The following is a 26,485-nucleotide window of genomic DNA, read 5'->3' on the forward strand; positions in this document are numbered from 1 at the left end:
TGGAGGCATGCATCATGCTCGCTATACATACAGTACAAAGTCAGCAGAGTGAAGGGCTGTATTGTTCAGGTTCAATGGTAAAGCTGGACAAACAATGGTGCGACAGGCCGGGCCCACTCTGAAATGTTCACAGTGAACGTGCAATGTGACTTTCCAGCATTTTCTCACTTTTGCAGGCGTCTCCTTTTGACACAGAATATATATGTATATATATATATGAGTCAAATCCTGTTCATTTTGACGGACAGATCATGTTTGCCTTCGTTTCTGTTTTCCTGCTGTTTTATTAGATAGGGGTTTAAGCAGACGTTGGTGCCGTCATTCCAATCATTGCCAAAGAACATGGGAATGTCATGGTTGGAGGGGGAAGCCGTGCTCAGACATGTTATATAGGAAGGTGGGAAAGCTGCACAGCTTGAAGAGCAAGTTGGCTGTTATAGCCACATAATTATGTCCATTCCCACGACTCTCAGGCTTAAAGTTTACCACACAGAGATATGTCAGACTGGTCTGTGGTGTTAGAGGTCAGTCTTTAGTTCTGCTCTGACATGAGTCTGATGCAACATATACAGTATCACAAAAATAAAGACAGACTTATTTTAAGCCTAAAAAGTTAGACAGCCTACCCCAGCTCAGAACTAAGAGCCATGTTTCCATGGTAACACCTGCTGAACAGCGTTTCCATGGTAACAATCAGAGACACCTGCTGAACAACGGTACCGGTGGACGTGAGGACATCGGCAGTCGTTTTCATTTGTAAAACCAAGCTGCCCGAGTTAATTTGAGCCACATTAAAGGGATAGTCTGTGCGTTTTGAAGTGGGGTTGTATGAAGTGAGGTACTTATCCATAGTCGGTGTGATACCTAGAGTAGATGACGGTCGGTACGCCCCCAGTTTGGAGTGGCAGACAGGAGTTTCCGCACGGAAGCAAAGCAATGTGCAGCAAAACATATTTTTGCCACCTAAAAAAAAAAAAATCAATATCAGTTTAAGTGTACGCTATGTTTAGAATATTTTCTCCGCTTTACCTTGCCGTTAGACAGCTATTTCCGATGGGGAACGGAAGCTGTCAAAGCCACTAGACTCCATTGAAAAAAAATGTTATTTTACCTTGCATGATTTAAGTTACTTTGTGTTCACCAAAGTCACCCAATAGCACAAACAAACTAACCGATCGGGGCAGCTGTAGACCAGCAACCCTCGTGTTCTGACAGGTAAAATTACTGTTTTTTTTCCAATGGAGTCTGGTTGCTTTCGTGAGAGCATAGATAACAGCTTCAGTTCCCTGTTGGAAACACAGACTGTATAGCTGTCCAAACTGGGGGCGTGCCGACCGTCATACTGTAGGTAATACACGGACTATGGATAAGTACCTTATACAACCCCACTCCAAAACACCAGAACTATCCCTTTAAGAAGCGACAGCATCTACAGCTACACGTCTGCACTGTGCTGAGATCTTTACTGGATATTTGTTCTATTGTTACACTCTTTGCTGATTTTCTTTCCTTGTGAAAGTTCTTTGTAAATGTTCAACTTTTTAAGTTGGGTGCTAGAGGAGCGGGTTTAGAAACTTTTGAATGCGGCAAAAAACATGTCAAGACTCGCATTTAGACACGTGTCTTTGTCGTTTTGCATCTCGTTGTTTTGCATTTGTTTGTGGAGCAAAACGACCTCTCTCTTTAGTTGTTTTGTGTCACCTTGTGGTGGTTTTGTGACACTGTGTGGTTGTTTTGTCATACCTGAAGTTGGACTATATTAGATCTAAGCCATAGTCAAAGTCATCCTTTGTGAAACCTGCCTCTGGAGTTCAATGACAGATTGTAAAAGGGGCTGAATATACCACAGAAGGAAAAAAAAAAAAGACCACAAAACAAACAAAAAAAAGCATTCACAAACAGCTTTAACAGTATCAGGAAATTTTATTTAATTATATGTATATAATTCTGTTTCTTTGTTAATTGTTTAATTCATAATACCCATAGAATATACAGACTATAACCCTCAATAACTCGCATCTCTTTGACAATCTACGTATATCTTCTTTTAAAATAATTCCTTATAAGATCTGAGAGGGGAAAAAAATCAGAGAAAAAAAGGTTTCAGAAAGATTGAAAACACTGCCAATAATAATCACGCCCATAAGAGAAATAAGGAAGAAAAAAAATACAAATAAAAACATCCTAATTATTTTAAAAAATGATACAACTTTAACTCCCTTTTTATGTAAAAAAAAGAAAAAAGAAAAAAGAAAAAGAAAATACAACAACTCACCAATATAACAACAATAGCAATAATAAGAACAGCCATTTAAAAACAACAATATCCGGAAACAGGCCTCGCGACGGACAGGCCTTTAGACTCGTCGATACTGTGTGAATGTATATGGTGTGTTTAAGTGCAACTTTTCACAAACACACAGATGCACTCCTCAGAAAGAGAGAGGAAGTGTGTGTGTGAGTGTGTCAGGAGGATTTGCAAAAAATGTGGTCCTCTTGGTTCGTTCCCATGGTTACCCAGTGAGATGTTTGGTCTGGTGGCAGGTCGGTTGGAGAGAAGAAAAAAACGCAAGCAGGGCCTGGTTGACTGGTGACCAAATATACATATGAAATACAGACAAAATATCTGCTTTTGTGTTGATCAAAAAGGAGAAAGTAAAGCTGTAAAAAGCACAGGTAACTGCAGGGAGAGGGCCCAAAACACACACACACACACACACACACAGGACAAAAAGAGTCTTGGCTTTATGTTACTGATGAGCAGATACACAAACACTTAAATCACTGCAGACGGTCCATGAGCTTTAACACACACAGCAGCAGCAGGCGAAACTTAAAGCTGATAACGAGACAAAAACAACCTCAGAGAAGAGAGAAAGAGCGTGGCTGGAAAGACAAAGTGCAGGCGTGCTGATTGAGTTATGCGAGTTTCCTGCATGTATGACCATCCATGTGACTGGGGCAATGATTCTCTGGAGGAGGAGGAGGAGGGAAAGCGGCAGCAAAGTCAGTGATATGAGTTAAGAGGGTCTTCACCAATCCCACTGTGGAGAAGCAGACAGAACGGGAAGGAAGAGGAGGAGGAGGAGGAAAGAGGGGAGGCAGCCCTTTGAGTAAAGCGTGGTGAGAGTCGGGGAGGTTGAACAAAAGGATGAGTATCACCACATGCACCAAAAAGCCTCACACCGATCCCAGAGTGCTGGCTATGGCTTCTGAGAAAAACAGACGCGAGCCCGTTAAAAAAACTAATCAATGATTTTTGCTGCGAGAGGGCGAGGCCGGCGAGTCTACTAACATCACAGGCCTGCCCTGAGAGAGAGATAGAGAGAGGATCCAGTGCATGTGTTGGTCCATTTTGGAGGGGGGGGGGGGGCTTCTCTACTGGTCCCAGTGCAACAGGCAGAAATTAGTGCAGACTGAGGTGGTGGTGCTCCACCAATCAGACGTTAGTACAGTCACATCCAGAACAAAGAGAGGAGGGAGCAGCAGCCACCGACAGGAACAATGAACTTAATACACATGCACACACACACATACTCAGAGAAACATGATCTGAGAATAGCGTTAAAATCACCCACATTGAAGAATAAACATCCAGGAAAACACACACACACACAGGCGAAGAAGGGGGCGAGGGAACAGGAGCGCAAAAAAGAAAACAGGCAGAGGGTTTATACACTGTACAACCACGAAGTGAGGATGGTCGCTTGGCTGTGCACTGAGCAGGAATAACTGTACAGCACTCTGACATTCCTGGGTTTGACTAATAGTCAAAGTCGTAGTTACGGCTTTTTCTGAAAGCTCCGACATCTTTCCATCCGTCCATCCTACATGACGTGAACGCTGCGTGAACAGTTTTCTCAGTAGTCGTAAAAGAGGCGCCGTTCTTTTGTAAAAAAAGTTCACAACTGGCGAACGCTTAAAGCTGCGGTGACAGACTCCAGAAATTCAGGCCATTTACATTCAACACACATCAATGAGCCCAGAGCTAAAGTGCCCTTCTCTAGACCGCATTCAAGTATGGCCACTTTGAATACAGGAATTTGTTTAGATTTCAGTTACGCCGAATTCACACCAGGCAACGGCGAAGTGCGGCTCAACGCAAGAATTAAATTTTTCTACGGCCGGGGAAGTCGATTCATGTTTCAGGCGGGAAGAAATTCTAGGCCAACATGTCAGAGGATCTGTTTACTGACTGGCTACGGGTACTCTCTGGTTGCACTTCACTGCTAAAAGTTGAACTTTTGTATGGCCGCACTTCACCGCAGGATCAAACGGCCGCATGGCAGCTTGCCACAGGACGCGCTTTGCCGTTGCTCTGGTGGGAATTCGGCGTTAGGCCCCAGCCTGCGTACACGTTTGACTCCATACAGTCGTCCTGGGTCAAACGGTATCAGATAAGGTACGCAGTACAATAAAACAGCACGGTGAGATGGAAAGGCTGACGTCAACCAGGCCCCATTTTCCAGAAAACTGTGCGTGTCCCCAGACGTTGCTTTGGAAATGGAGGATTCAGGGAAATTTAGGATCCTGAGGAGCTGAGGAACGACAGAAGGCTTCAGTGATGTTCACCACTCAGCTGCTATGTATTTGTAAAATAAATGTAATTTAATATAGGAATAGAATACTGACACTGGATCAGCTATTAGATGTTTGTTGTAGGGACGTCGTTGATACAGTACAGTAACGTTATACCAGCGTCTCACGTCAGTATTCTGATATTTTGGAAAAGAAAACTTAAGTCAGGTAGTTCCTGATCATCAGACGTGGCATAGGGGACCGTGCATGTTCTGGAAAATGGGGCGTGGTTATCATCTGAATGAACACGCAATTATAGAAACTATATTTTATGCTGTTTAATTTCTATTCTTGTTCCAATCATGTAGCGCCTCCTGAATATAACCAACTTTTCCACAAACTAGTTAAGTTTGTCTGCCCTTGGTACGAGTTATAGGTCAATAAGATGTGTTTAAGGTACGATTCAAAAACTACAATAGGTATTCCTTAGTCGCTCCCCAAGCCAAGTTTCCTGCATCTCTCTGCCACTTTGGTTAATTTCAGGAATGCATGCATTCATATGAACATCATACACAGTTGTTTTTGTTTTTTTTTTAAGAAAAGAAGAGCGACAACAAAGAAATCTAGAAACCTGCCAACATGCCTGTAAAAACATTGAATGTTTGTCTCAAAATCAAGTGTAAATGCAAATATAAACCCCAAAAACATAGATACGACTCTGAACTGATCCGAAAACACTCGAACAACGGTGTACGAACAAAAACTGCGACGAGCACACTTAAAAAGAAAAAAAAGAAGCTTTTATATTTTTTGTATATACATACACCCGATTAGCATCCCCGTTCTTTTAGCCCAGGTTTTTTTTCCAGGTTGTAAATTTACATGGAGCAAGACAAGAGAGTTATGGTGGTTGGTTAATACGGTAGTTTATATGAGAGGGAGCGACAGAGAGAGAGCTCAGATAGATCAGCAACAGGTGCAGGAGAGGAGAAACAGGGTTTGATCGGGGACAGGAGGGGGGACAGTGAGTTACTGGAGATGGGACAGGATGAGGCGGGACTTTTAACGGGAAATCAAAAATGTGAGGTGAGAGGAGGGAAGAGTCCAACATGGACAAAACTGAAACAGTATGAGTACGACAGACCCTACCACCCCACCCAACCACAGAAATCAAAGATAAACTTAGCTCTCTTGCAGTAGAAATGGAAAGATAAGCAGTTAAATGTTCATTTCTTGTTTTCTCTTTTTGTTGGTTTCTTGAAGATGCATTTTTCTTTTTGTTTTAGCATGTCGTTTTTGGGTCTTCTTGTTCCGAGCCTCTGTGTGGCTTTGCCACTCTTTCGGGCTAAAAAAAATGAAAAGAAAAAGAAATGCACTTAGGCCCACTTTGAATTAATGCATATTAAGTCTCAATCTAACTTCCATTACTTCTTATAGGTGCCGACTCACGCACCCACGATCTGGTACGATAAGCAGAACTAAGATGAGCAACCCAAAATGTCCATTACAGTCACATATTGCATTGAAGACTTGCAAAAGAAATGTGTACCGTGAAGTATCTTTGCTAAATCTAATTGTCATGAACAAGAGATAGTTAAAGGGATAGTTTGAGTGTTTTGAAGTGGTTTGGTATGAATTATTTATCCATAGTCGGTGTATTACTACAGTAGATTATGGTCGGCACGCCCTCAGTTTGGAGAAGCAGGCAGGAGTTACCGCACGGAAGCAAATCAATGTACTGCTGTGGACGGGGCCGGCAGCAAAACATATTTTAGCACCTAAAAGAAAGGCTCACCTAAAAAAATGTATATCAGTTTAAGTGTACGCTACGCTTTGGTTAGTTCGGATTCACCAAAGTCACACCATAACACAAACAAACTAACCGATCAAGGCGGTGGTAAACTAGCAACTCCTGTGTTCTGCGAGGTAAAATAACAGTTTTTTTCAATGGAGTCTGGTGGCTTTGGCGAGAGCATAGATGGATACAACGGCTTCAGTTTCCCGATGGAAAGGGCTGTCTGACGGCAAGATATAGCGGTGAAAATATTCTAAATATAGCGTACACTTAAAACTGATATTGATTTTTTTTGGTTGAGCCTTTCTTTTAGGTGACTAAAATACATTTCGCTGCCAGCCCCGTCCACAGCAGTACATCGCTTTGCTCCCGTGCTGTAACTCCTTTCTGTTTCTCCAAACTGGGGGCGAGCCGACCGTCATCTACTGTTGTACTCATACAACACCACTTCAAATAATCGAAACTATCCCTTTAAAAAAAGTACTAAATTAAACTTGCATCTTTGTTTCAACCTCCAAATAAATAGCTGTAACGTGGTGAGTGAGATGGGTGACCAATGTGATTAAATAAATACTTCCTGCACCTTTGCATTGTGTCGTGAGTGCGGTTCTCTTCTCAAAAATAAAATGTTATCACAGCGGACGGGAATAATGGTCAAATTTAAGACCCCAATTTGTCCTAAATCTTCCTTTTACTTTCTTGTTGACGTTTTTGAGATGGTCCTGCAAATATTACCTTAGTATTTGATGTAAAAATGTAAATTTGTTTCACAGTTATGTCAACAAAAAAAAAATCTAATCTGCCCATTTAATTACATGGAAATGCATTCACAGGCTTCTGCCATCCTGTTAACAAACACCAACTGGACTGACAGTAAGAGCCATGAATTTATGATCACGTGTAGCTGCTCCTTGACATGTTTTACATTTCCAGAGTCACACTTTTCCCTCACTGGATATATAACATAGTTGAATATTGTGCATGCTGGTAGCAGCAGGACATTAAGACTGTTTACCAGATAATATCACTCTGTCTTCATAATAAAACGCCTGTGACTAGTAACCGCTCCTAATAAAACATTATTCATCAACCTGCTGTGCAACTTTAATCGCCCTTCACATAAAAACAATTGAGAGACCCGGTAGTTCCGTGTTTCTCCTGACTCCAGGAGCCTATCATCGTTTAACTGTGTGATATTGAACAGTTGAGGTTTGGGTTGTGTTTGAATCAATGCATGAATGTCATTTGCTCCACTGACATCTAGTGGTCTCAAATCACTACAAAGTCTATCCAGAGCTCTAGCAGTGCACTGCAACTCGTGCTTGTATACGCCACCAATCATCTCCCAAAATACATTATGATGCAGAAACGAGCCAAGCAATGGCAAGAAAGACATTATTTAGCCTCTTATTATTCAGATAAACGCCAACTAAACCAGCTTGATCTGTAGCTGCATCATCAGGCGAAGGAGCAGAGGTATATCTGGGTATGAATATCTTCTAAAATATATATTTCATGTACTCATTTTGCGACCTATGCCGGCAGTACCTTGTGTTTCTGTGACCGTGTGTGTGTATGGGTGCGAGGTAACTGGCCTTTTTTCACATACCTGTGTGTCTCAGGATCCCTGGTAGGTTTCCTGGAAACGAGCAGTTTCCTCGTAGATCAGTTCCTTCAGCTTTTCCTTGGGAAGGTCGTCAAGCTCCATGGAGAAAGTGAAGGGCTCCTCTGCTACCGGCTACACACAAACAGAAACACACACACATTGTACAAACTAAAGGCCTTTCCTTAAAATCTAGCTTTAAAAATACAAAAAGTCTGGTCTCTAGCGTTGTTACAACACAGTTATTAAACTTATAAGAGGCAGCAGCGGCTTATATAAAAGTTCGGCTTTAAAACTTCTGCTGCCAAGTGGGGAAAGCTGGAGAGGTTTATGCAGTCCGAAGAGTGCAGTAAAATGTTTGAAATCAGGACACAATAATCATTATAAAAACAGAGAACACAGTTTTAAATGCACTTCAATGGAAGCTGTAATCGTCACAAAGCGATTTAACAGCTATGTTTAAAAACTGGAAAAACTAGTGAGGGAAACTACCGCTTTGATTTCTACAGCTACAGTACGGTGATTCAGTCCACGCTGACGTACAACGGGGATACGATTACATTCTTTGACCTCTCTTGAGCCGAACCAGGGCGCAAACTTAATACTAATTGCATTCCACACACGGCTAAGAGGCTTCCCAGCACAAAGCAGAAAAACTGGCTCACAAATAAATCTTGGCTCCTGGTTGAAAAACAATGACAAACATGTTTGAGTGAATGAGCCCTTCTGCCTCCAACCTTTTGTGCAAATCTCAAACTTGGCTGACTGGAGGCAATGGTTTTTTTCACCATGTTTATGCAAATTCCTCTGTAGCGTACAGTTTTTAATATTGATAAACCGAAAAGGCGCTAAATCTTTAGCCTTTAGAAAAGCTTAGTTCACATTCCTTCACTGGGTCATTATTATGTCAGTTTTTCACCTCTTACAACTGGGCATCTTTCTTAAACTCAACATGCAGGTTATTTCCCTGATTGCTTTAGAGAGTGGAATAATTAATAAATCGGCCTGAAACGACGGCTCCATCTGTGCGTACCTCATCTGTGGGATCGTAGTACTGCTCCAGGTAAGGATGAGCCAGCGCGTCCTCGACGCTGATGCGCTTCACGGGGTTAAAGGTCAACATGCGGCCCAGCAGGTCCAGAGCTGTGTGAGATTCATCAGTTAGTTCAGTTTCTTTCTTTCACTGTATTCACTGTATAGCTGGATATTAAAAAATAAAGAAACCATACATTTTAATATACAAAAAATGTAGATAATTATGCACATTGTTTTAGTGTTAGTCCAATAAACATTTTGACATTAAAAATATTTGCATAATTATCTACTCTTTTTGTATATTAAAATATCTGATTTTCTTTTAAATATCCAGCTATACTAAATGAAAAATAAATAAAGTTAGAGGTACATTAAGCATATATAACATAACATATAATATATAACATATATTAATGTTATGACAATTTTGCAATGCTCTAAACTTTACTAGTTCCTTCATGCTTATTGTGAATGTAAACAAACAAATAAAGCCCTTATAACAGCTTTGCACAGATCATCTGACAAAAGGACAATCACACATTAAAAGCCTGTCATATAAATATTGTTCTTCAGGATTATATGAGGTAGAACGTCACTTTTCAGTGTCAGTCACAGGAGACCATAACTTATACATTTGATGTTCACTGATAGAAATCCACTTTGTTGCTCCATCTCGTCTCACTGGTTCATCTCAACAGTTAGAAAAGAAGCAGCACAGTCCTCTGAGCTGTTAGTTCATTTCACAGCCACCAGTATGTCTGTTAGAGGGACTACACAGCGGCATCTGGTGCCAACTATGAGCTGTACAGAGCTGCTTTATATACGTCTTATTTACATTCCAGGCTTACAAATGAGTAATGCGGTGCGTGGCCATACCTTTAGAGTCCGCCTTGTAGAGAGTCTCCCAGGGGATCCTGGGTTTATGAGGCAGGGACTGCAGGTAGTTCCTCGCCTTCATGTTGATAATGCAGTTCAGATCATCTTGAGACGGAGAGCCGAGGACGCCTGCACACAGAAGAGAGTGAGGGACATGTGTCAATATGGCTACTAGGGATGTCACGATACTAGAAATGTAGTAGTCGATACCAATACCGGTGAAATTCTACAATTCTCGATACCAATTTGATACCACGTTAAGACACAAAACAATACATCCATGTACTTCAACATAGACTTTATTATTGTTTGCATACTGGTTTTAGCAATTTATTATTAATCCCTGATGATCCGCCTCAAGTTTCTCACCGAAAACTAAATTTTACAAAATGATATATGAACACATCATGATAATGTTAGAACTTACCTTCACCCAATGCCCCTTTTTACTGACTAGAGCTTGAACGCATCATAATGTAATCTCTGTTAACGTTAGTTGTTAGCTCTGTTATTTAGCCAAGCAGGACTGTGCTGGCCACCGGTTGCCAACAGCTAACGTTAACCGGCTCTCCTACTGCAGATTTCAACATGGATTGTTGTTCTTCACAATATAGCATTATCAGGGAAATTTTGTATCGTCCCCGGGACGACAGGACAATGTTAGTCTTGAGCCCGGAAAAACGAGTACCGAAATATTTTCTGAATTACGGCATTGACTTGGTACTGAAGTATCGGTAGTCGTGACATCTCTAATGGCTACAAAACTGACGGCCTATGGTGCAGATGTGGCTGTTAGTGTGGTGAAAAACCTGCTTCAATACCATCATAACACGTATTGCCGCCCCATTATCAGCTCAATCACATCTCACTCTAGTTACTTGAAACTACTTCAACACTACTTCAAAAAGCGGAGTTACTTGAGTGAAAAATACTGAAAAGGTTTTATGTACATGCTGTTTGAACTGGTTGTAATTTAAAGCAAACAAAGAAAATCAAGTGGTCCCGCAAATAAAAAAAATAACTGATGAACGTACTAGGTGCTTCAAATAGCTTCATAGTGTTGTCATTTGGCAGTAGAGTGAAAACTCACCCAGTATGTGGTTGAGCTGGTCCAAGTAGTGTTTCCCAGGGAAGATAGGCCTGTTGGACAACATCTCAGCCAGGATGCAGCCCACTGACCAGATGTCAATGGACTTGGAGTAGCCCTGAGACACAAACACGCACATATAGTATATACAGTCAACAAACCAGCCTAATACAGAAACAGTTACTCACGCAAACGCACACCTACCTTTGAGTTGAGCATGATTTCTGGAGCCCTGTACCAACGTGTAGCCACGTACTCGGTCAGGAAACCTGTGTGGTCGTGCTCGGGGTCGGCTATCCGTGCCAGGCCAAAGTCACAGATCTGAGGATGACACAAAGGGTCAGAGGTCAGAAACATCATATTTATACAAGTCAAGCCCCACAGAATGGGTAAGGCTGTACATGTTTTAAACTAGAGGAGTCACTTCAGTTACTACTCTACCAGCTCACATTTTTATGCTTCTGTCTAACTTTAGTTCTCCTGCTTTACTTCAAGGCCCCATTTTGACATCATATAAATGATGTTTCTGTTTCATTAAAATGCCAAATTGTCAGCGCCTGGCTAGCTCAGTCGGTAGAGCGGGCGCCCATGTATGGCCAAGGCTCAGTCCTAGCAGCGGTGGACCCGGGTTCGAATCCGGCCTGTGGTCCTTTCCGCATGTCATTTCTCTCTCTCCCCCTTTCCAACACTCTATCCACTGTCCTATCAATAAATACTTAAAAATGCCCCCAAAAAAATAACTTAAAAAAAAATGCCAAATTGCAGGAAATGTATGGGCCAGTTAGTTTTCAAGCAGAGTGATACTATACACAATGCGCAGAGAAGGGGAGGAATTTGATCATTTTTTATTCACCTTTGTTAGCTGTGTGCATCAAAATTTAACAATGTCTTTATGGTCAATTTTTAAAAAAAAATTTAGTTATTTTATTTTATTTAAATTTATATATTTTTTTTCTCTTTTAATTTACTTATATAATTATAATGTATTATTTAAATTTATTCATTTATATTTTTTATTTACTTATCTCAATTTATTTCTTTTAATGTATTTATTTATTATTTTGATTTAATTTATTATTATTATTATTATTATTATTATTATTATTATTATTATTATTATCACAAATGCCTTGGTGTTATGTACCTTTCCAATACTGATTGTGGTGTCCTCTTTGCATTATACACACATCAAAGTGTTGAAATTTGCTGTGTAGATCAGCTATTTGAAATCAACTTTAGTATTACATTACACATATTAAATGGGTATACACATTTAATATACTGTATGTGGTACAATGTTAAATCAGTGGTACAGAGTCACAGATGTAACATATAGCTGCAGTAATCATCAGGGTTTATTTTGATGGTGAGGAATGTATCAGAAAGCAGCTGCAACATGTGCTGCTTTTGTTCTTCACTCCTCCCACATGATCAACTAATCCAGGGATTGATGGTCGGCTGCTGAGAGTTCACAAGTACTATTCTGAAGCTGTACAACACGGCAAAGAGCACAGAGAACCCTGATGGCTCATATCAATGTGTTTATAGTAGCTTGTGCTTAAAACAGCCTCTTTTAACTTGTATGCTGTGCACTTTGATTTCAATTTGTGGTTTCCTACATTTCCCAGAATGCATGTTGGCAACCCAAATGACTTGACTGGGCAGAAAGCAGTACCGTTTATTTTAATGTTCTATATGTACATTTTCTCAAATATAGAAAGCAGTGGATGTTATGTATTTATTTTTATATTCTGTTTTATTTACTGATTTGTAAATGTGCCTTAAACACACAGTATGTACTCTGTATCCATCCTGTGCGGGTGAATTAATGTGGGGGCGGGACCACAGGGATATGAGTAGGTGTTGGGAATCTGGTGTGTGAATTTATTTAATTCATTCATTTGTATTTATTTATATTTCTTTATTATATTAATAATAATTGTATGTACATTCATAAATTTATTATAATGTTTAGATTTTTTTATTTATTATTTTTTATTTATTTATTATTATTTTTCTCCTCCTTGTTTTTTAATATTTTGTTTTACAATTTAAGGTTACTATTTGATATTATATGTACATATTAATCTATTTTTCTTAAGGAAACAAAAACAAGCATGATAAAAAAAAGAAGAAGAAAAAGCAGTGTATTTAAATGATTTTTTGTCTTTCAACCAAAATTGATTCACTACATGTTACAAGTTATTGAGTCTGGAAATATGAGTATTTCTCACTGTGGAGAAAGTAGTAACAACACTACAGGGTTGCAGGGGCAACGCCTCTTACACATTAAACATCCTGCAGCTGTATTGATAGTATGGAAAATGTGTTTAGAGAGACGCCTTTGCTCTTTTTATTCTAAGGTACTGACACCTAACTGGACAATAAATGTTATTAACGTAGATTGTTTGGATCCTCATTAATACACTCAGAATTATATCACGTTTGGCTACTTAGCTGCTAAAATAAGAAACAGACACACTTAAGACCAAAACCAGGAAAGGAAAATGCCTTCAGAGAAATGTTTATGATGTCACAATCTGACAGTGAATCACTTAATAGGAAGTATCTGCAAATACCAAATTTGATTCAGTGTTTATATTTTTGAATTCAACCGTTTCCTGCATAGTGAAGGGCCGTGGCGAACAAGGAAGGGCTCGGGTCAATCCATCGCCCATACCCAACATTCCTGAAATTCTTTTGTGATCTTGTTGAGCGCTGGAACTTGCAACTGGTACCAATGTTTAAACAAACATAATGGTTCCTGTGTAAAACATTTTGTAGCGAACTAAAAATATGCATTTGTCTTAAATTCACCGTGTGAGATTACAAAAGTATCCTCTTTGTCACCCAGAAATGAAGTTAAGTGTACCAGTTACCATGTACTGACTTTGAATAACAGCAGGGAATGTTTAACACCTAGACTAAAGTTTCAACATATAAATGCAGGTTTTTCACATAACTAGATATACTGTGCAAAACATGCATATGTAGGTTTCCTGTAGGTGCACGTGTAAAATACACCATAACCTAAAATAACACGCCGAACACCAAAAATGTGTCTTTTTATCTGCTATAGGGTAAAATGACAAAATAGATACAGTAGCCTAGATGTTACCGGTGATGATGGTGTGTGTGTGTGTGTGTGTGTGTGTGTGTGTGTGTGAGCTGACCTTGAGGTCGCAGGTGGTGTTGATGAGCAGGTTGGAGGGCTTGAGGTCACGGTGCAACACGTTGGCTGAGTGGATGTACTTGAGGCCTCGCAGGATCTGGTAGAGGAAATAGCAGACGTGGTCGTTGCTCAGCCTCTGGCTCTTCAGCAGCTTGTACAGGTCCGTCTCCATCAGAGTCTGCACAATGTAGCTGGGAAGGACGGACGGGTCAAGGAGAACGACAGGGCTCACTGTATCCACTGACACCGGGAGAAACATTAGGTCCTAAATTATTCAGCAACGTAGGTTTATGAATAAAATCAGACCAAGACTTGTTGAACCATAATTCATATTATATTTGCTTATATCCTGTAGTAAGACTTTTGGAGTCAGGTTGGTCAAATAGGCGCAATAATTTTGTTCCTCAAAACCCACATGTACAACATCTAACAACTGTGACACAGCAACTAGCAGCTAAAATATGTTGAGAGATATTCTATCATGAACAGATCTGACACACGCAGTCACAAGGGCCCTAGAAATCTAAAAACGTCTGCACAAATAAGTGAGAATTGGGCTTTGCGATACTATCAGAGCGTATGTTTTTAGCTAAGCTTGTGACGTAGCACTAGGAATGGCAATGTCAGTCAGTGCGCTGAAATATCTCAATAACTATTAGACGGATTGGCACAAAATATGGTGCCGACATTTATGGATCTCAGAGGATTAATAGTGATAACTTTGGTGATCCTGCCCTTTCATCTAGCATCACTATTAGGCCATCAATCCGTCCAATACTTTGACCAAATACCTGCAAAACTAATGACATTCCCATCAGCCTCAGTTGTACTTTGTGTTTAGAGCCAATTAGAAAACGGAGCAGGGCTGGAGATGTACTCGTTGAAGTCTCTTATTGGTGAGAAATTTGGCGGTGGAAAATGTAAACATGTAAATCAACAAGCGAGCAGAAGACACTAACCTAATGCCGTGCAGGCAGCCCGTAATCCCCTGCGTTTTGGTTCACTTCCTGAAATTGGGTCAGATTATGTTCTCACTGCAATCGAACCGCACGGTTCGCTTCGAAACAGTCCGAGACCACCTCTCACCAGCGGTCTCAGACCGGTTGTTTTTACACCGCACCAGAGTACGATTACTGCGCTCACAACTACCCAAACAAACTGCACCGGTGTTCCATTAAAACAGACTAAATGTTGCCTTGTAAAAGTGGTGTTGGTGCCGTCCCTGGATTTGGCTACATCTCCCCAATCTAGATTCATCACAAGTCAGCAACAACAGTACAACAGAGTGGAGCAACTAAAGAGATCAAACAAGAAAATCAGACGCAAAAATATACAAAGACGTCACACATTTCCTTTGGGTTGTTTTAAGTGGACAAAGCAGCTTTTCACAGAGAAACTGCCAGAGCAGCAGCAGCAGAAGCAACTCACTGACCGGCCGTACCTACAGTCCACTGCTAGCTGCTCTGCAAGTCACTACTGTCGCTCAGGCTGTCTGAAAGGACTGACATGGATAATGTGGGTAAACGACAACAGCAGACATGTTAAATCAAAACTAGTCAAAATACTCAAAGAGGTTATGATATGCTTTTGTGCTTTTTCCCCTTTTCCTTTAATGCGTTATATAGTTTTTTGTGCATGTAAAAGGTCTGTCAAGTTCCAAAGCCCAAAGTCCACGCCAAAGGGAGTTACTCTCCCTCACAGAAACACTGCTCCTGAACTGCCTGAAACACCTCGCTTTAAGTCCCGCCTTTTCTTCCGTAACATGGTGATGTCACCAAGTAACACATTTTCTATAAAACCTGCCTAGCAGCTAGTTTGACACACGCCCTCAAACAAAGCTAGTTAGAGCGGAGTCTGAAGAGTTTGGTTCTGTTAACCAATGACAACTGAGAGGGACAGCTGACCAATCAGAGCAGACTGGGGTTTTTGGGAAGGAGGTAGGGGGGGGTTGGCTGAACCTCAAACAGGGCGTGAAAAGAGGTGTTGCAGCACAGCCGGTATGAGAAAAATAAAATGTTTTTTGAAGATTAAAGTGTGTAAACATGTTATAGCTGAAACCCGAAATACAAGTACGCACCTGAAAATAAGCATAATAGGTCCTCTTTAAATGATCAGTTTTAGATGGTGTTAGATAAACAGCTTGACTGGGTAAAACTGAAATGTTCGGAGAGTTAATTTAAGCATTTGTGCCTAGACATCACAGAGTATGTGTTATATTTTTAACTGCAGAATATGGTAACATTATTTTTACTTTAAATGTCTTTTTACATTAACTTAGGTTCCAACATTTATTAGACAATGCTATTAAACAAATCTCCAAGTACTAACTGTAATTTAAAAAGAATTATCAGTAACACCCAGCAGCTCAAAACAATTTTATTATTATTTATATGTAGCTTGTCCAGCCCTAAAGGCAACGAGCAACATAGTTTCCTCCTTATTAACTGTTCCTCTGAACTGTTGGTCAAACCGATCTTGAAGCTCTTCACTAAGCATAGCATAGTGACTGAAAGCTGGATTATTTCCTCCTTGTTTGTTTGTTTGTTTGTTTGTTTGTTTGCCGTAGTCACAGCAGACTTCTCATTCTCCCACACACTTACAATGAAAAAGCAAAGCCTGTTGCAATAAAGTTACTCTTCAAAAGTCACTGTACACTGGTTTGTTACAGGTTTTTGAATGTGACCAGATGTTTAACTTAACACCTTTAGAGTGCTACACTTAAAAAAAAAAAAAAGTAACCCTTTTAACTGCCAGATCTAAGGATGAAACAAATGCAGTGGGCCCCTTGCTGTAAAGCATTAAAGGATACACATCCCTCATGTTGTCAAGTTGCCGTGCCCTGAGAATGTCGTTGATGCCGATGATATTCTCATGGTGGAAACGCAGCAGGATCTTGATTTCCCTCAGTGTGCGCTGGCAGTACGTCTGGTGCTCGAATGGGCTGATTTTCTTGATGGCTACGCGCGAGCTATTCACGTTGTCCATTGCAGAGCTGGATAGGGAGGATGTGGAAAGAAGCACAAAACAGGTCTCATATTACACACTGACTGTACAATTGACACACAATGACGTTATCAGAAACCGGGCTAATACTGAGGGCTAACAGGGCGTTGCAGACTTTCTCCACAGCCAAGATGCACACGTGACACGTCTTTTTTTTGCTGTGATATGTTGTGAAGTGCTGTAGGTGTGTGAGTGTAGGTGCAGTGTCGGTGTGGTGTAGGTGTAGAGTAGATGGAGGCTGAGAGCAGCTGGGACCCTTGAATTCACTGTCCCTTTGTGAGGAAAAAAAGCTAGGTTTTTACACACAGCCTCAACAGGAAAACCAGTTACATCACATCTTCCCTATTGGTAAAAGTGTTTTCTTATTGCACAACACACTGCATTAACTGGGCGAGTTCACACGCCTGTGCACCTTCTTCCCATGGCTGAAATACTCTGACAATGAATGTACACATTGGTTAAAAAGTCACATCTGTAATGAAACATCTGGATAAGACGAACATACAGTTTTGAATTGGGTGTAAATCATAGGATTAATAAACTATAATTGGGTTTTCTTTCACTGTATCAACCAGTGGGTGTTGACAATGTTTACAAACACCCAAATGCTGCAGCAGTGGAATCACATGCCCCGGGATGACACTGACAAAATAACACTGTGCTGCTGACACACTTTCTGATAGATAAATGACAGTGAAATGGATGTGTGTGTGTGTGTGTGTGTGTGTGTGTGTGGGGCCCAGCTCTTATGCTACCACCACCATCCACTTTGCACTGACACGTAGAGTGCTGTCACATCTGATCCTGTTCACAGTTCAGCCTTCGACTGCGATGACTTAGCAGGCAGTGATGTCAAGTGCAACAAGGGGTTGCTTAACATGTCCACACAAGGCTGTAGAGATCACACACAGCGATAACACGAGGAAAAGGCCTCGCTATAAACTGGCACTCTGCATCCTCGAATGCAGCAGCAGCAGCTTTTACTGCAGGGCTCAATGTTTAGCAATCAGAACAAGAGATTCATGTGAGACTGATGCCGGACGTGTGAAATGGCGATAACTAACTGCGGTCAAATGCAGTCTGCAAAAAAGATTTCTCATACGGATAGCAAACAACGTCCTGCGCAATCACTCCCAATCTAGTTTCCTGTAAAGCTCATAGCCACGCCTGTAGCTAGTCAGCTAACCCGCTAACCACAACATGAAGCTGCCTCCACGTACAACAATGTCGGGCAGCAGTTTCTAACACACACAACAACACCAGACTCTCATTAAACTGTTGAATACACTAGCTGGGGTTAGCAGGATAACAGTTGTTGCTAAGAAACAGCTTATGTTTTCTAGCTCTAGTTATATATAGAGACACTACGGTGGCCCAGCAGAGACTCACCAGACCATCCCGTACGCCCCTTCGCCGATGTAGGACAGGTTGGTGTAGCGGGGGCCCACGTCAAAAATCTGGCCCTTCACGGACTCGGACGGGACCTTGGTCCCCGGTGCAGCTGGAGGAGCTCCGTCCTGCGCCACCGTGGAGCCCGTCGCCGCCGCCCCGGCCCCGGCAGCAGCAGCAGCGCCGTGTGAGCCCGCGGCCCCGACCGCTGCGGTGCTGCATGAATCCGCCATTCTTCCTCTCTAACCGCTCCTCTCTAACGTCAGAGTGTGTTACCGTGGAGACCACCGCCGCTCTCTGCTCGGTGTAACACGGTCAGTCTGCGGGGCTTTAACCGAGCGGATTGTTTGATAGACGGAGTGAAGCGACTCGATGCTCAGATATCAGGGCCCTCTCTCTCTCTCTCTCTCTCTCTCTCTGTCGCTCTACTACCGGAGTGTAAATGGATTTTCGTGCGCGAGCCCGGATTTGTGTCTCAGCACCGAGCGTAAATGCGCGTGCCAAACTACGGTTAATACAGGGTGCGTTAGATGTGCTCACAAGGGCGGACTCGTGTGGGCGGAGTCGCGTCAAGTTGGCTATAGTATCCTTTTAATTTGTTTTTCTTTTAACTTTTATATTCTTTTATTCGTTTTATCTTATGCACTCTGTGCTCTTTTATCTTGCTTTTTATATATATATAAAGCACTTTGAATTGCCTATGTGTATGAAATGTGCTATATAAATAAACTTGCTTTGCCTGTTCGGTTCCGCTGTTACAGCGAAACAGGTGCACCCTGCAAAATAAACATGCAGCAGCAGCCACGAGTGGGCGTGCCGAGATCTGTTGCATGCTGCCTGTTGTGACAAGAATAATGTAATTTATGATCAAATACTCATGTTACCGATTGTTTTTGTGGTTAACCACCCCTGTATACAACCCACTAACGTTATATTAGAGTACTTTATGTTTACATGTAGAAGAACTTCACTGTATATCACCATTAACATTATAAACAACAGGATACAAGTTCACAGTAAATTATAATACTGTACATGTATTTTGGAGCCTTATATTTTAGACAAATAACTATAGTAATTATAATATATATATATATATATATAAATACATAAATGAGTATAATATATTCTATTTCTATGGGTTTTCTCATAAACGTATATAACATGATATAATATAATATGACATTTCATGTCTAAAATGTAAGGCTCCAAAATACGTACACAGTATTATCATATATATATATACATATATATATACATGTATTTATTATTAGAGTGTATTATAGTGTATATATATATATATATATGTTACAATTCTAAGTCACAATTAGCATTGCAGCAGAAATAGATATTGATGAGATGGGCATTTGTTGCCATATGATATGTCTAAAGTTTCAACAAATTCAATACGTTTGTATAACAACTGTTAAACATGATATACATTGTCAAATCACATAAACAAATCCATATTGTTTATCCTTTTATCGCTTTTCTTGACAAAGAGTCACAACTTTGAATTGACCACTGATTTTTCATAATTTACCTTAATTTACAGAGGAATGTATTAGTTTTTAAATTAAATATAAAGCAGAAGCACAGAAAAAGGTGCAACAAAAATGATGTGTTTTTTCTAAGTCTTTCCTAAGTAGATATAAAATATAGGGCAACAGTTTCATTCCATATATTTTTTTTTACCTTTAATTCTTTTAATTCTTCTATTTGTTTATTTAGAGACATAAATACTTGAATCTTATCACCATGGAAACGAGTGCGACTGCCGTAACCACGCCCCCTCGCTGACGTCACCGTGTCGGGCGGAGCACTTCCTGGTTGCTGGGCGCTGCATGGCATGTTGTGGTTCTTGATTTGTGACTATTGATCGATCTGTCTCAAGGAATGGTACATTTCCTCCTGCGGCGGGACTGGATCGGACGGATACGTCTAGCGCTCACTCTCTGCGGACTCCCGTACACCGTGTGCTCACCCGGACTCAGGTAACGTTACTACCACATTTAACTACAAGCTGAGAGTATTTTACATTAGTTTCTGCTTTCAGCTAATACTGTAATGGAAAGAAGACACAGTCATGTGCTGCAGTAGCTATTTCTGTCAAAGTCCTTCATCTCTGTAAGGCGATATGAGATAAATCAATATTACAGTAGAGAACCATTAGCTAACTGTTTTTATATCAATGTACACCATATTAACCTTGCTTAAGTGCAAGATATAGTCAAGTTTTATTTACATTTAATGTCATATTAAAATGTTATGTCAAACTAATTCAACAAATAATAGCTAAACTAAACCATCATTACTTTAGGCAACAGATGTGTAATACACTATAATAGTAGCTCTCATCCTGTTGTCATGATATGATACCACTGCTGTAGTGTTTTGGTTTCCTCCTGAATTAACAGTTTATGTCAGAAGATTTATGCTCTCATCACTTGATGAGGAGGTGTTTCCACATTAATTTGCTGAAGAGCCAGGCGGTCAAAGAGTGCATGTGGGCGGGGTGGTGTCCAGGACTACGCTGCAGCAGGGAAGGCAGAGCTCTTGAGACTTTACTTACTGGATATCCATTGTCTCATATTTCGTCCCCTGCAGGCCGGCCATCTCCTGCTCATCATCTCACTTCATTAGGACCAGCCAAACCATCAGACCCTTCGGTACCAGTTGCTGTAACCTCCGGACAATGCCACCCTCAGCAGCGCCTCATGTCAAGTCCAGGTGCCCCCAGTATCCAGGGTCCAAAATCAAGCGCTTCGTCGTGCCCGATGACAAGGTGGGCTGGAGTCAGAACTGGCCACAGTATAGTCCAGTCAGCTACACCGACCCTGCAGTAACAAAGAAGCCAGTCTGGGCGGATCCTGATATTGGGTGAGCAACACATACTGAATTTAAAGTTCATCAAGTATATTTAGATGGACTTAATGTAGTGGGCATTAGTGTATGAATGAATGAATTGTGGAGTTTATTCATGCCAGTTTTGATGACTTTTTTTTTTGACGTTTTGCTTGTTTAGCAGCTCCTTCTCTCTAAATTTCAACACTGTGGATGGTGGTGTGGACAGGACAAGCTTTGATGGCAGCTACAAAATGGAAAAGGGAAAGCCTCTGTAAGTTATCAAATACCAAGAGAAAGTTTTCTTTTGGTTTTGCTAAAAAAAAAACAGGAAGTTCACATCTACATTGAGTAATTTTCGAGCCTTGACGGTTGGAGAGTCGAATCCAACAGAAAGTTGCAGTAACACGACTTTGTATATCTATTTCTGGTGGTTATGTGTTAGCAACCACTTTCATAATGTTACTTTTACATTTAATGTAGCAGCTGCACAGAGCTGCTGTGGGGATGATGATTCTCGGTAGTATTAGCAACCCTTTCACATTACAGGGAGTCATTTCATTAAATGTTAAAGGAATAGTTTGGGTGTTTTGAAGTGGGGGTGTATGAGGCACTTATCCATAGTGTATCCATGAGTGTATTATTACAGTAGATGATGGTCGGCATGCCCCAAGTTTGGAGAAACAGGAGTCGCCGCATTAAAGCAAAGCAATTTACTGCTGTGGACGGGTACAGCAGGAAAACGTATTTTAGACATCTAAAAGAAAAGCTCACCTAAAAAATATCCATATCTCTTTAAGTGTATGCTATATTTAGAATATTTTCACCGCTTTACCTTGCCGTTAGACAGAATTCAATCTGAAACGTATCTATGCTCACTCCAAAGCCAGCAGGCTCAGATGACAAAAACAGTATAGATAAATTTCACTTTCAGTTCAGTTTGCCTACGGAAAATATTTTTAAATATAGCTTACACTTAAACAGATATCCATTTTTTAGGTGAGCCTTTATTTTAGGTGGCTAAAATATGTTTTTCTGTCATCCCCGTCCTCAGCAGTAGATTGCTTTGCTCCGGTGTCGGTAACTCCTGTGTTGTTGGTAGGTGCTAGAGGTACGCTTGTTGTAAAAAGTGAAGTCTTTAATTGGAAGGTCTACAATGCCCTATGTGCTCTTTACTGAAGAGTTTTGTGTTTGTAAAATAATCTTCTTATAAATGCATTTGCAAATTAATTTTTTCCTCATGTAGAAATCCTCACGGACGCACAGGAGTGATTGGTAGAGGTTTGCTGGGACGATGGGGACCCAATCACGCAGCAGATCCCATTGTCACCAGGTAACCTTTTCTTTACCTTACGCATCAGTATTCTACAGATACTTGCTAACCATAGTTCATTACTCAATTTAGTTCAATAAAGTGTGATTCAAACAGGGAAAACTCAGTCAATAACTGATTACCACCAGGCAATTTAAGATTCTTCTAAACATGATATCAACGGACCAGAACAGTTTTCTGTCATATTGAAAAGATGCTCAGTTGCCAACAAGAACAAGAACAATGAACTTTGTGCACTTTGCAGTTTTCTTAGTATAAATATCTAATGACCAGATGTATTGTCATTGTCTGGCAGATGGAAAGTAGATGCCAAAGGAGCAAAGATCTCTCACTCCGTCTCCAAGCGGCCTATCCTGCAGTTTGTGTCCATCAAGAGGAAAGACTGTGGGGAGTGGGCTGTTCCTGGGGTTGGTGGCTTTTACATTTCTTTTTTCAATCAAAAATAAATTCACAGCCGAGACATGGACGGTGTTTGAGTGGTTTCGGGTGTGTAGATGTCACAGTCCTGTGCCTTGCTTGCTTGTTTCGTAGGGGATGGTAGATGCAGGCGAGCAGGTCTCTCTCACGCTGCAGCGGGAGTTCTCGGAGGAAGCGTTGAACACGTTGGCGATCCCGCCAACAGAGAGAGCAAAAATCAGTGAACGCATCACTAAGCTCTTCAAATCACCAGGGTTTCAGGTCCGCAATTGACACCTGCTCACTTGTTTACTGCCATATTTTAGTCAACAAGTGCTTCTGTGAGGAAAACTAGAATACCTTTTTTTCCTCCTTCAGGTCTATAAAGGCTATGTGGATGATCCTAGAAACACTGACAATGCTTGGATGGAAACAGTCGCTGTCAACTTCCATGATGACTCAGGTATCAATATATATATATATATTTTTTCAAATGGAAATGTCCACTCAGCCATTGCAAAAAGCAGTGATGTAGGTTACCAAAGTAAGCTAATCAGTAAGGTTATGAATAATATGAACGCTAGCGGTAGCTGAGTCGAAGTTAGCTGTGCTAAGTTTGGAAATAACTGAAAGGGTTAGTTTTGATTTTTTGAAGTGGGGTTGTATGTATACTCAACATTCTGTGGGGTAAAATTACTGTTTTTGTGAATGTATTCTGGTGGCTTTGAAGAGAGAGATATAATAGATTCAGTTCCCCGTTAGAAGGGGCTGTCTGACAGTGAGGGAAAGTGGCTGTGGATGGAAGCAGCAGAAAACGTATTTTAGCCACCTAAAATAAATCAATATCGGTTTAAGTGTACGCTATATTTAGAATATTTTCACCGCTTTACTTTGCCGTCAGACAGCCCTTTCTAACAAAGAACTGAAGCCATTATTGAACAGTTTTCAAAGCCACCAGACTACATTCACAAAAACAGTAATTTTCCTTCTCAGAACAGGGGTGTTGCTGGTCTACCATTGCCTCGATCAGGTAGTTCGTTTGTATTATTGTGTGACTTTCTGATCTGAACTACTGTGGCGCCCACAGCACTACATTGCTTAGCTTCCGTCCCAGTACTCCCATCTGCCTCTCCAAACTGGGAGAATGCTGACCGTCATCTAAGTACTTTAATACACTGACTATAAGGATGCATATATACTGTACATGTAGCTGCGTCATCATGCAGAAAACCTACGTCAGGTCACCATGTGGGAAAAAGTTTTTGGAAAGGCTTGGGAAAATAGCATTTTGACACTAAAACATACATACTTTGACCAAAATTTTAATACAAAAGGAACACCCCTGGGAAGCTACAGAATTATATAAAAACCTAAAAGAAAATAAAAATAATGGACCCGTCCTTTAATTGTCACTATTCAAAATTATGCACTTTAAAAATCCAGTATTTCATTTATGCTACAACAGCTCCAGCAATTTGCAAACCATTTTTAAAAAAAACTTGTTATACCTCTTGATACATTTTCTCCCTGGGTACAACAGAACAAACATGCTTTTTGTAGGGCAATGACATTATGTTTGTTGTTACCGTAGGCAACAGTGTGAGCGGGCTGCCGCTGCAAGCTGGCGATGACGCAGGACAAGTCCAGTGGGTAGATGTTGACTCGTCCGTCCCGCTCTATGCGAATCATTCCCATTTCCTGGAGCTGGTTGCCAAAGAGAGGAAAGCTCACTGGTAACCAAGGACGACGGACTCTGACATGACGATGAAGGAAACATGAAAAGCCTTGTTGTTTAGGATGCATGACACCTAACCTTACATACAAGCATAATAATCACAGTTGTAATAGTCAAAGCCTAATATGCATCTCACCAGTTTGACACTTATGTGAAGCCCACTATATGATGTGTAACTGTGGTTTTGGATTAATATAGCAGAATGTATGTAATGAATGAAACCAGCAGGTTAAAGCTCGCCGTTTGGAAGAAGATAAACACGAGACTGTAAAACGCAAGACGCTGCTGAGTGGCACAGTGTATTATTTCTGTTGGCACTAATTATGCAAATTTATTCAATGTTAACAAGGATCACATTAACTCAGCGTGATCATGTAAGAACAAACACAATGAGCTTCTGAACATAACACATACTACATTAATTTAAGTGTGATAATCAAGATGAAAAAGTGTAACTTTGATCTTTTAGATATGAATAGGAGATGAAGATGTTCTGCAGCCCAGCTCAGCAGTGCACTGAAGCTGAGCACAGACAGGCTGAAGCTAGAGGACAAACATGTTTTCAAGTGGTAACAGACGGTGGAAGCAAAGGCCATCTCGCACTCAACAGCCTGCCTTTTTACAAAAACTCACATCAGTATGTGTCATCTCACTGTTGGGGGTGTGCTTCGCCATGGGGCAGGGATTGAGAATTACGCATTAAATGGCCCGTATCTCTGTTAGGATTCATACAAACACTTAACACGTGGACGCATCTGTCACCAAAAGGCAGACAACAACAAGTCTTTGCAATAAAACATTGTTTGTCTTCTGGCTGAACTGACAGATTTCATAAGATGTGATGAATATTCTTTATGCTATAAAACTAGTGAGGGTGCCAACTAGGCACTTTTGGGAAATGAAGATGAATGTGGCTGTGAGAGAACCTCTTACTGTAATAAACTGTATGTCCACAACAGTTCTAGGAGGCGCCACAAATCCTATAAGCCCTTGTTATTTGCTCTCATCCACTGCTAACATTTAGCTGCATAACATAATATTCAATTGTATTAAGGTATGATACCAGCAGCTGTGTGTGGTGAGGTTCTACTGTCCAAACCTCACTCCACTGAAGCATTTACAGTTGGAGTATCAATCTCATTTGTTGTTGCAGGAAGAGAGAGTATTTCCCATCCAGATATCCCCAGTGGTATTATTCAAATTGGCAACCTGCCAGTCACAAAATCCTCTAACCTTTGCCTTCAAAAGTTCTGATTGATTTTATTTTTTCTGCCTAACATGATTTTGGCTTGTGGTTATTACAAGACAAACAATAAATACATAAATGGTAGGATGAGTAATCAAATAATAAAAAAATTAAAGGTACAGTATCTAGGATTTGGCAGGATCTAGTGGTGTGGTTGCAGATTGCAACCAACTGAGTACCCCTTTGCTCACTTCTCCCTTTCCAAGACTGCGGTGACGTGAGCCGCAAAACCATGATAACGGCGTTCGCCTCGCTCAGAGGCCATCCTTACCATAATAACACTACTTTAGGAGCAACGAAAGTCAGACGGCACCTGGTGTAACCACAAGCCAAAATCAGATAAGGTAGAAAAAAATCAAATCAATCAAAGCTTTTGAAGGCAAAGGTTAAAGGATTTTGTGACTGGCAGATTGCCAGTTTGAATAATATCCACAGTTTCACAAACGTGTCGGA

At 40.8% G+C, this 26,485-nt stretch overlaps 2 protein-coding genes across 3 annotated transcripts; one reads left to right on the forward strand and one right to left on the reverse strand.

Annotated features, from left to right (window-relative positions):
- Positions 1 to 1,903: 1,903 nt before the first annotated feature.
- On the reverse strand, positions 1,904 to 18,943 carry mapk3 (mitogen-activated protein kinase 3). The gene is made up of 9 exons (XM_037791464.1): positions 18,479 to 18,943; positions 16,896 to 17,078; positions 14,088 to 14,277; positions 11,119 to 11,235; positions 10,918 to 11,032; positions 9,828 to 9,956; positions 8,950 to 9,059; positions 7,923 to 8,051; positions 1,904 to 5,863 (listed from the first exon to the last, which is right to left on the reverse strand). The coding sequence occupies exons 1-8, from the start codon at positions 18,709 to 18,711 to the stop codon at positions 7,932 to 7,934; spliced, it is 1,197 nt and encodes a 398-aa protein (XP_037647392.1). The 5' UTR covers positions 18,712 to 18,943; the 3' UTR covers positions 1,904 to 5,863; positions 7,923 to 7,931.
- A 1,317-nt stretch (positions 18,944 to 20,260) lies between these two features.
- Positions 20,261 to 25,618, forward strand: nudt9 (nudix (nucleoside diphosphate linked moiety X)-type motif 9). 2 transcript variants are annotated; one of them, XM_037793035.1, is made up of 8 exons: positions 20,261 to 20,472; positions 21,086 to 21,358; positions 21,507 to 21,596; positions 22,569 to 22,655; positions 22,951 to 23,062; positions 23,187 to 23,333; positions 23,430 to 23,514; positions 24,643 to 25,618. In XM_037793035.1, the coding sequence occupies exons 1-8, from the start codon at positions 20,375 to 20,377 to the stop codon at positions 24,786 to 24,788; spliced, it is 1,038 nt and encodes a 345-aa protein (XP_037648963.1). In that variant the 5' UTR covers positions 20,261 to 20,374; the 3' UTR covers positions 24,789 to 25,618. The 2 variants fall into 2 exon arrangements, with proteins under 2 accessions (XP_037648963.1, XP_037648962.1); XM_037793034.1 differs by having other exon boundaries at positions 20,266 to 20,472; positions 21,504 to 21,596.
- The last annotated feature ends 867 nt before the right edge of the window (positions 25,619 to 26,485 follow it).

Source organism: Sebastes umbrosus, chromosome 14 (assembly GCF_015220745.1).
Source record: "Sebastes umbrosus isolate fSebUmb1 chromosome 14, fSebUmb1.pri, whole genome shotgun sequence".
Lineage (NCBI taxonomy): Eukaryota > Metazoa > Chordata > Actinopteri > Perciformes > Sebastidae > Sebastes > Sebastes umbrosus.

What these genes read in the sequence shown, in the direction of transcription:
- mapk3 (XM_037791464.1), bottom strand. Translation starts at nt 18,711, where the DNA reads ATGGCGGATTCATGCAGCACCGCAGCGGTCGGGGCCGCGGGCTCACAC. An exon ending in ACACCACCTGCGACCTCAAG is followed by an intron (nt 11,236 to 14,087) that starts GTCAGCTCACAC and finishes TGTCATCCTCAG; the next exon opens with ATCTGTGACTTTGGCCTGGC. An exon ending in CTACAAGGCGGACTCTAAAG is followed by an intron (nt 9,060 to 9,827) that starts GTATGGCCACGC and finishes AATCTCACACAG; the next exon opens with CTCTGGACCTGCTGGGCCGC.
- nudt9 (XM_037793034.1), top strand. Translation starts at nt 20,375, where the DNA reads ATGGTACATTTCCTCCTGCGGCGGGACTGGATCGGACGGATACGTCTA. An exon ending in GCAGATCCCATTGTCACCAG is followed by an intron (nt 22,656 to 22,950) that starts GTAACCTTTTCT and finishes ATTGTCTGGCAG; the next exon opens with ATGGAAAGTAGATGCCAAAG. An exon ending in TCAAATCACCAGGGTTTCAG is followed by an intron (nt 23,334 to 23,429) that starts GTCCGCAATTGA and finishes TTCCTCCTTCAG; the next exon opens with GTCTATAAAGGCTATGTGGA.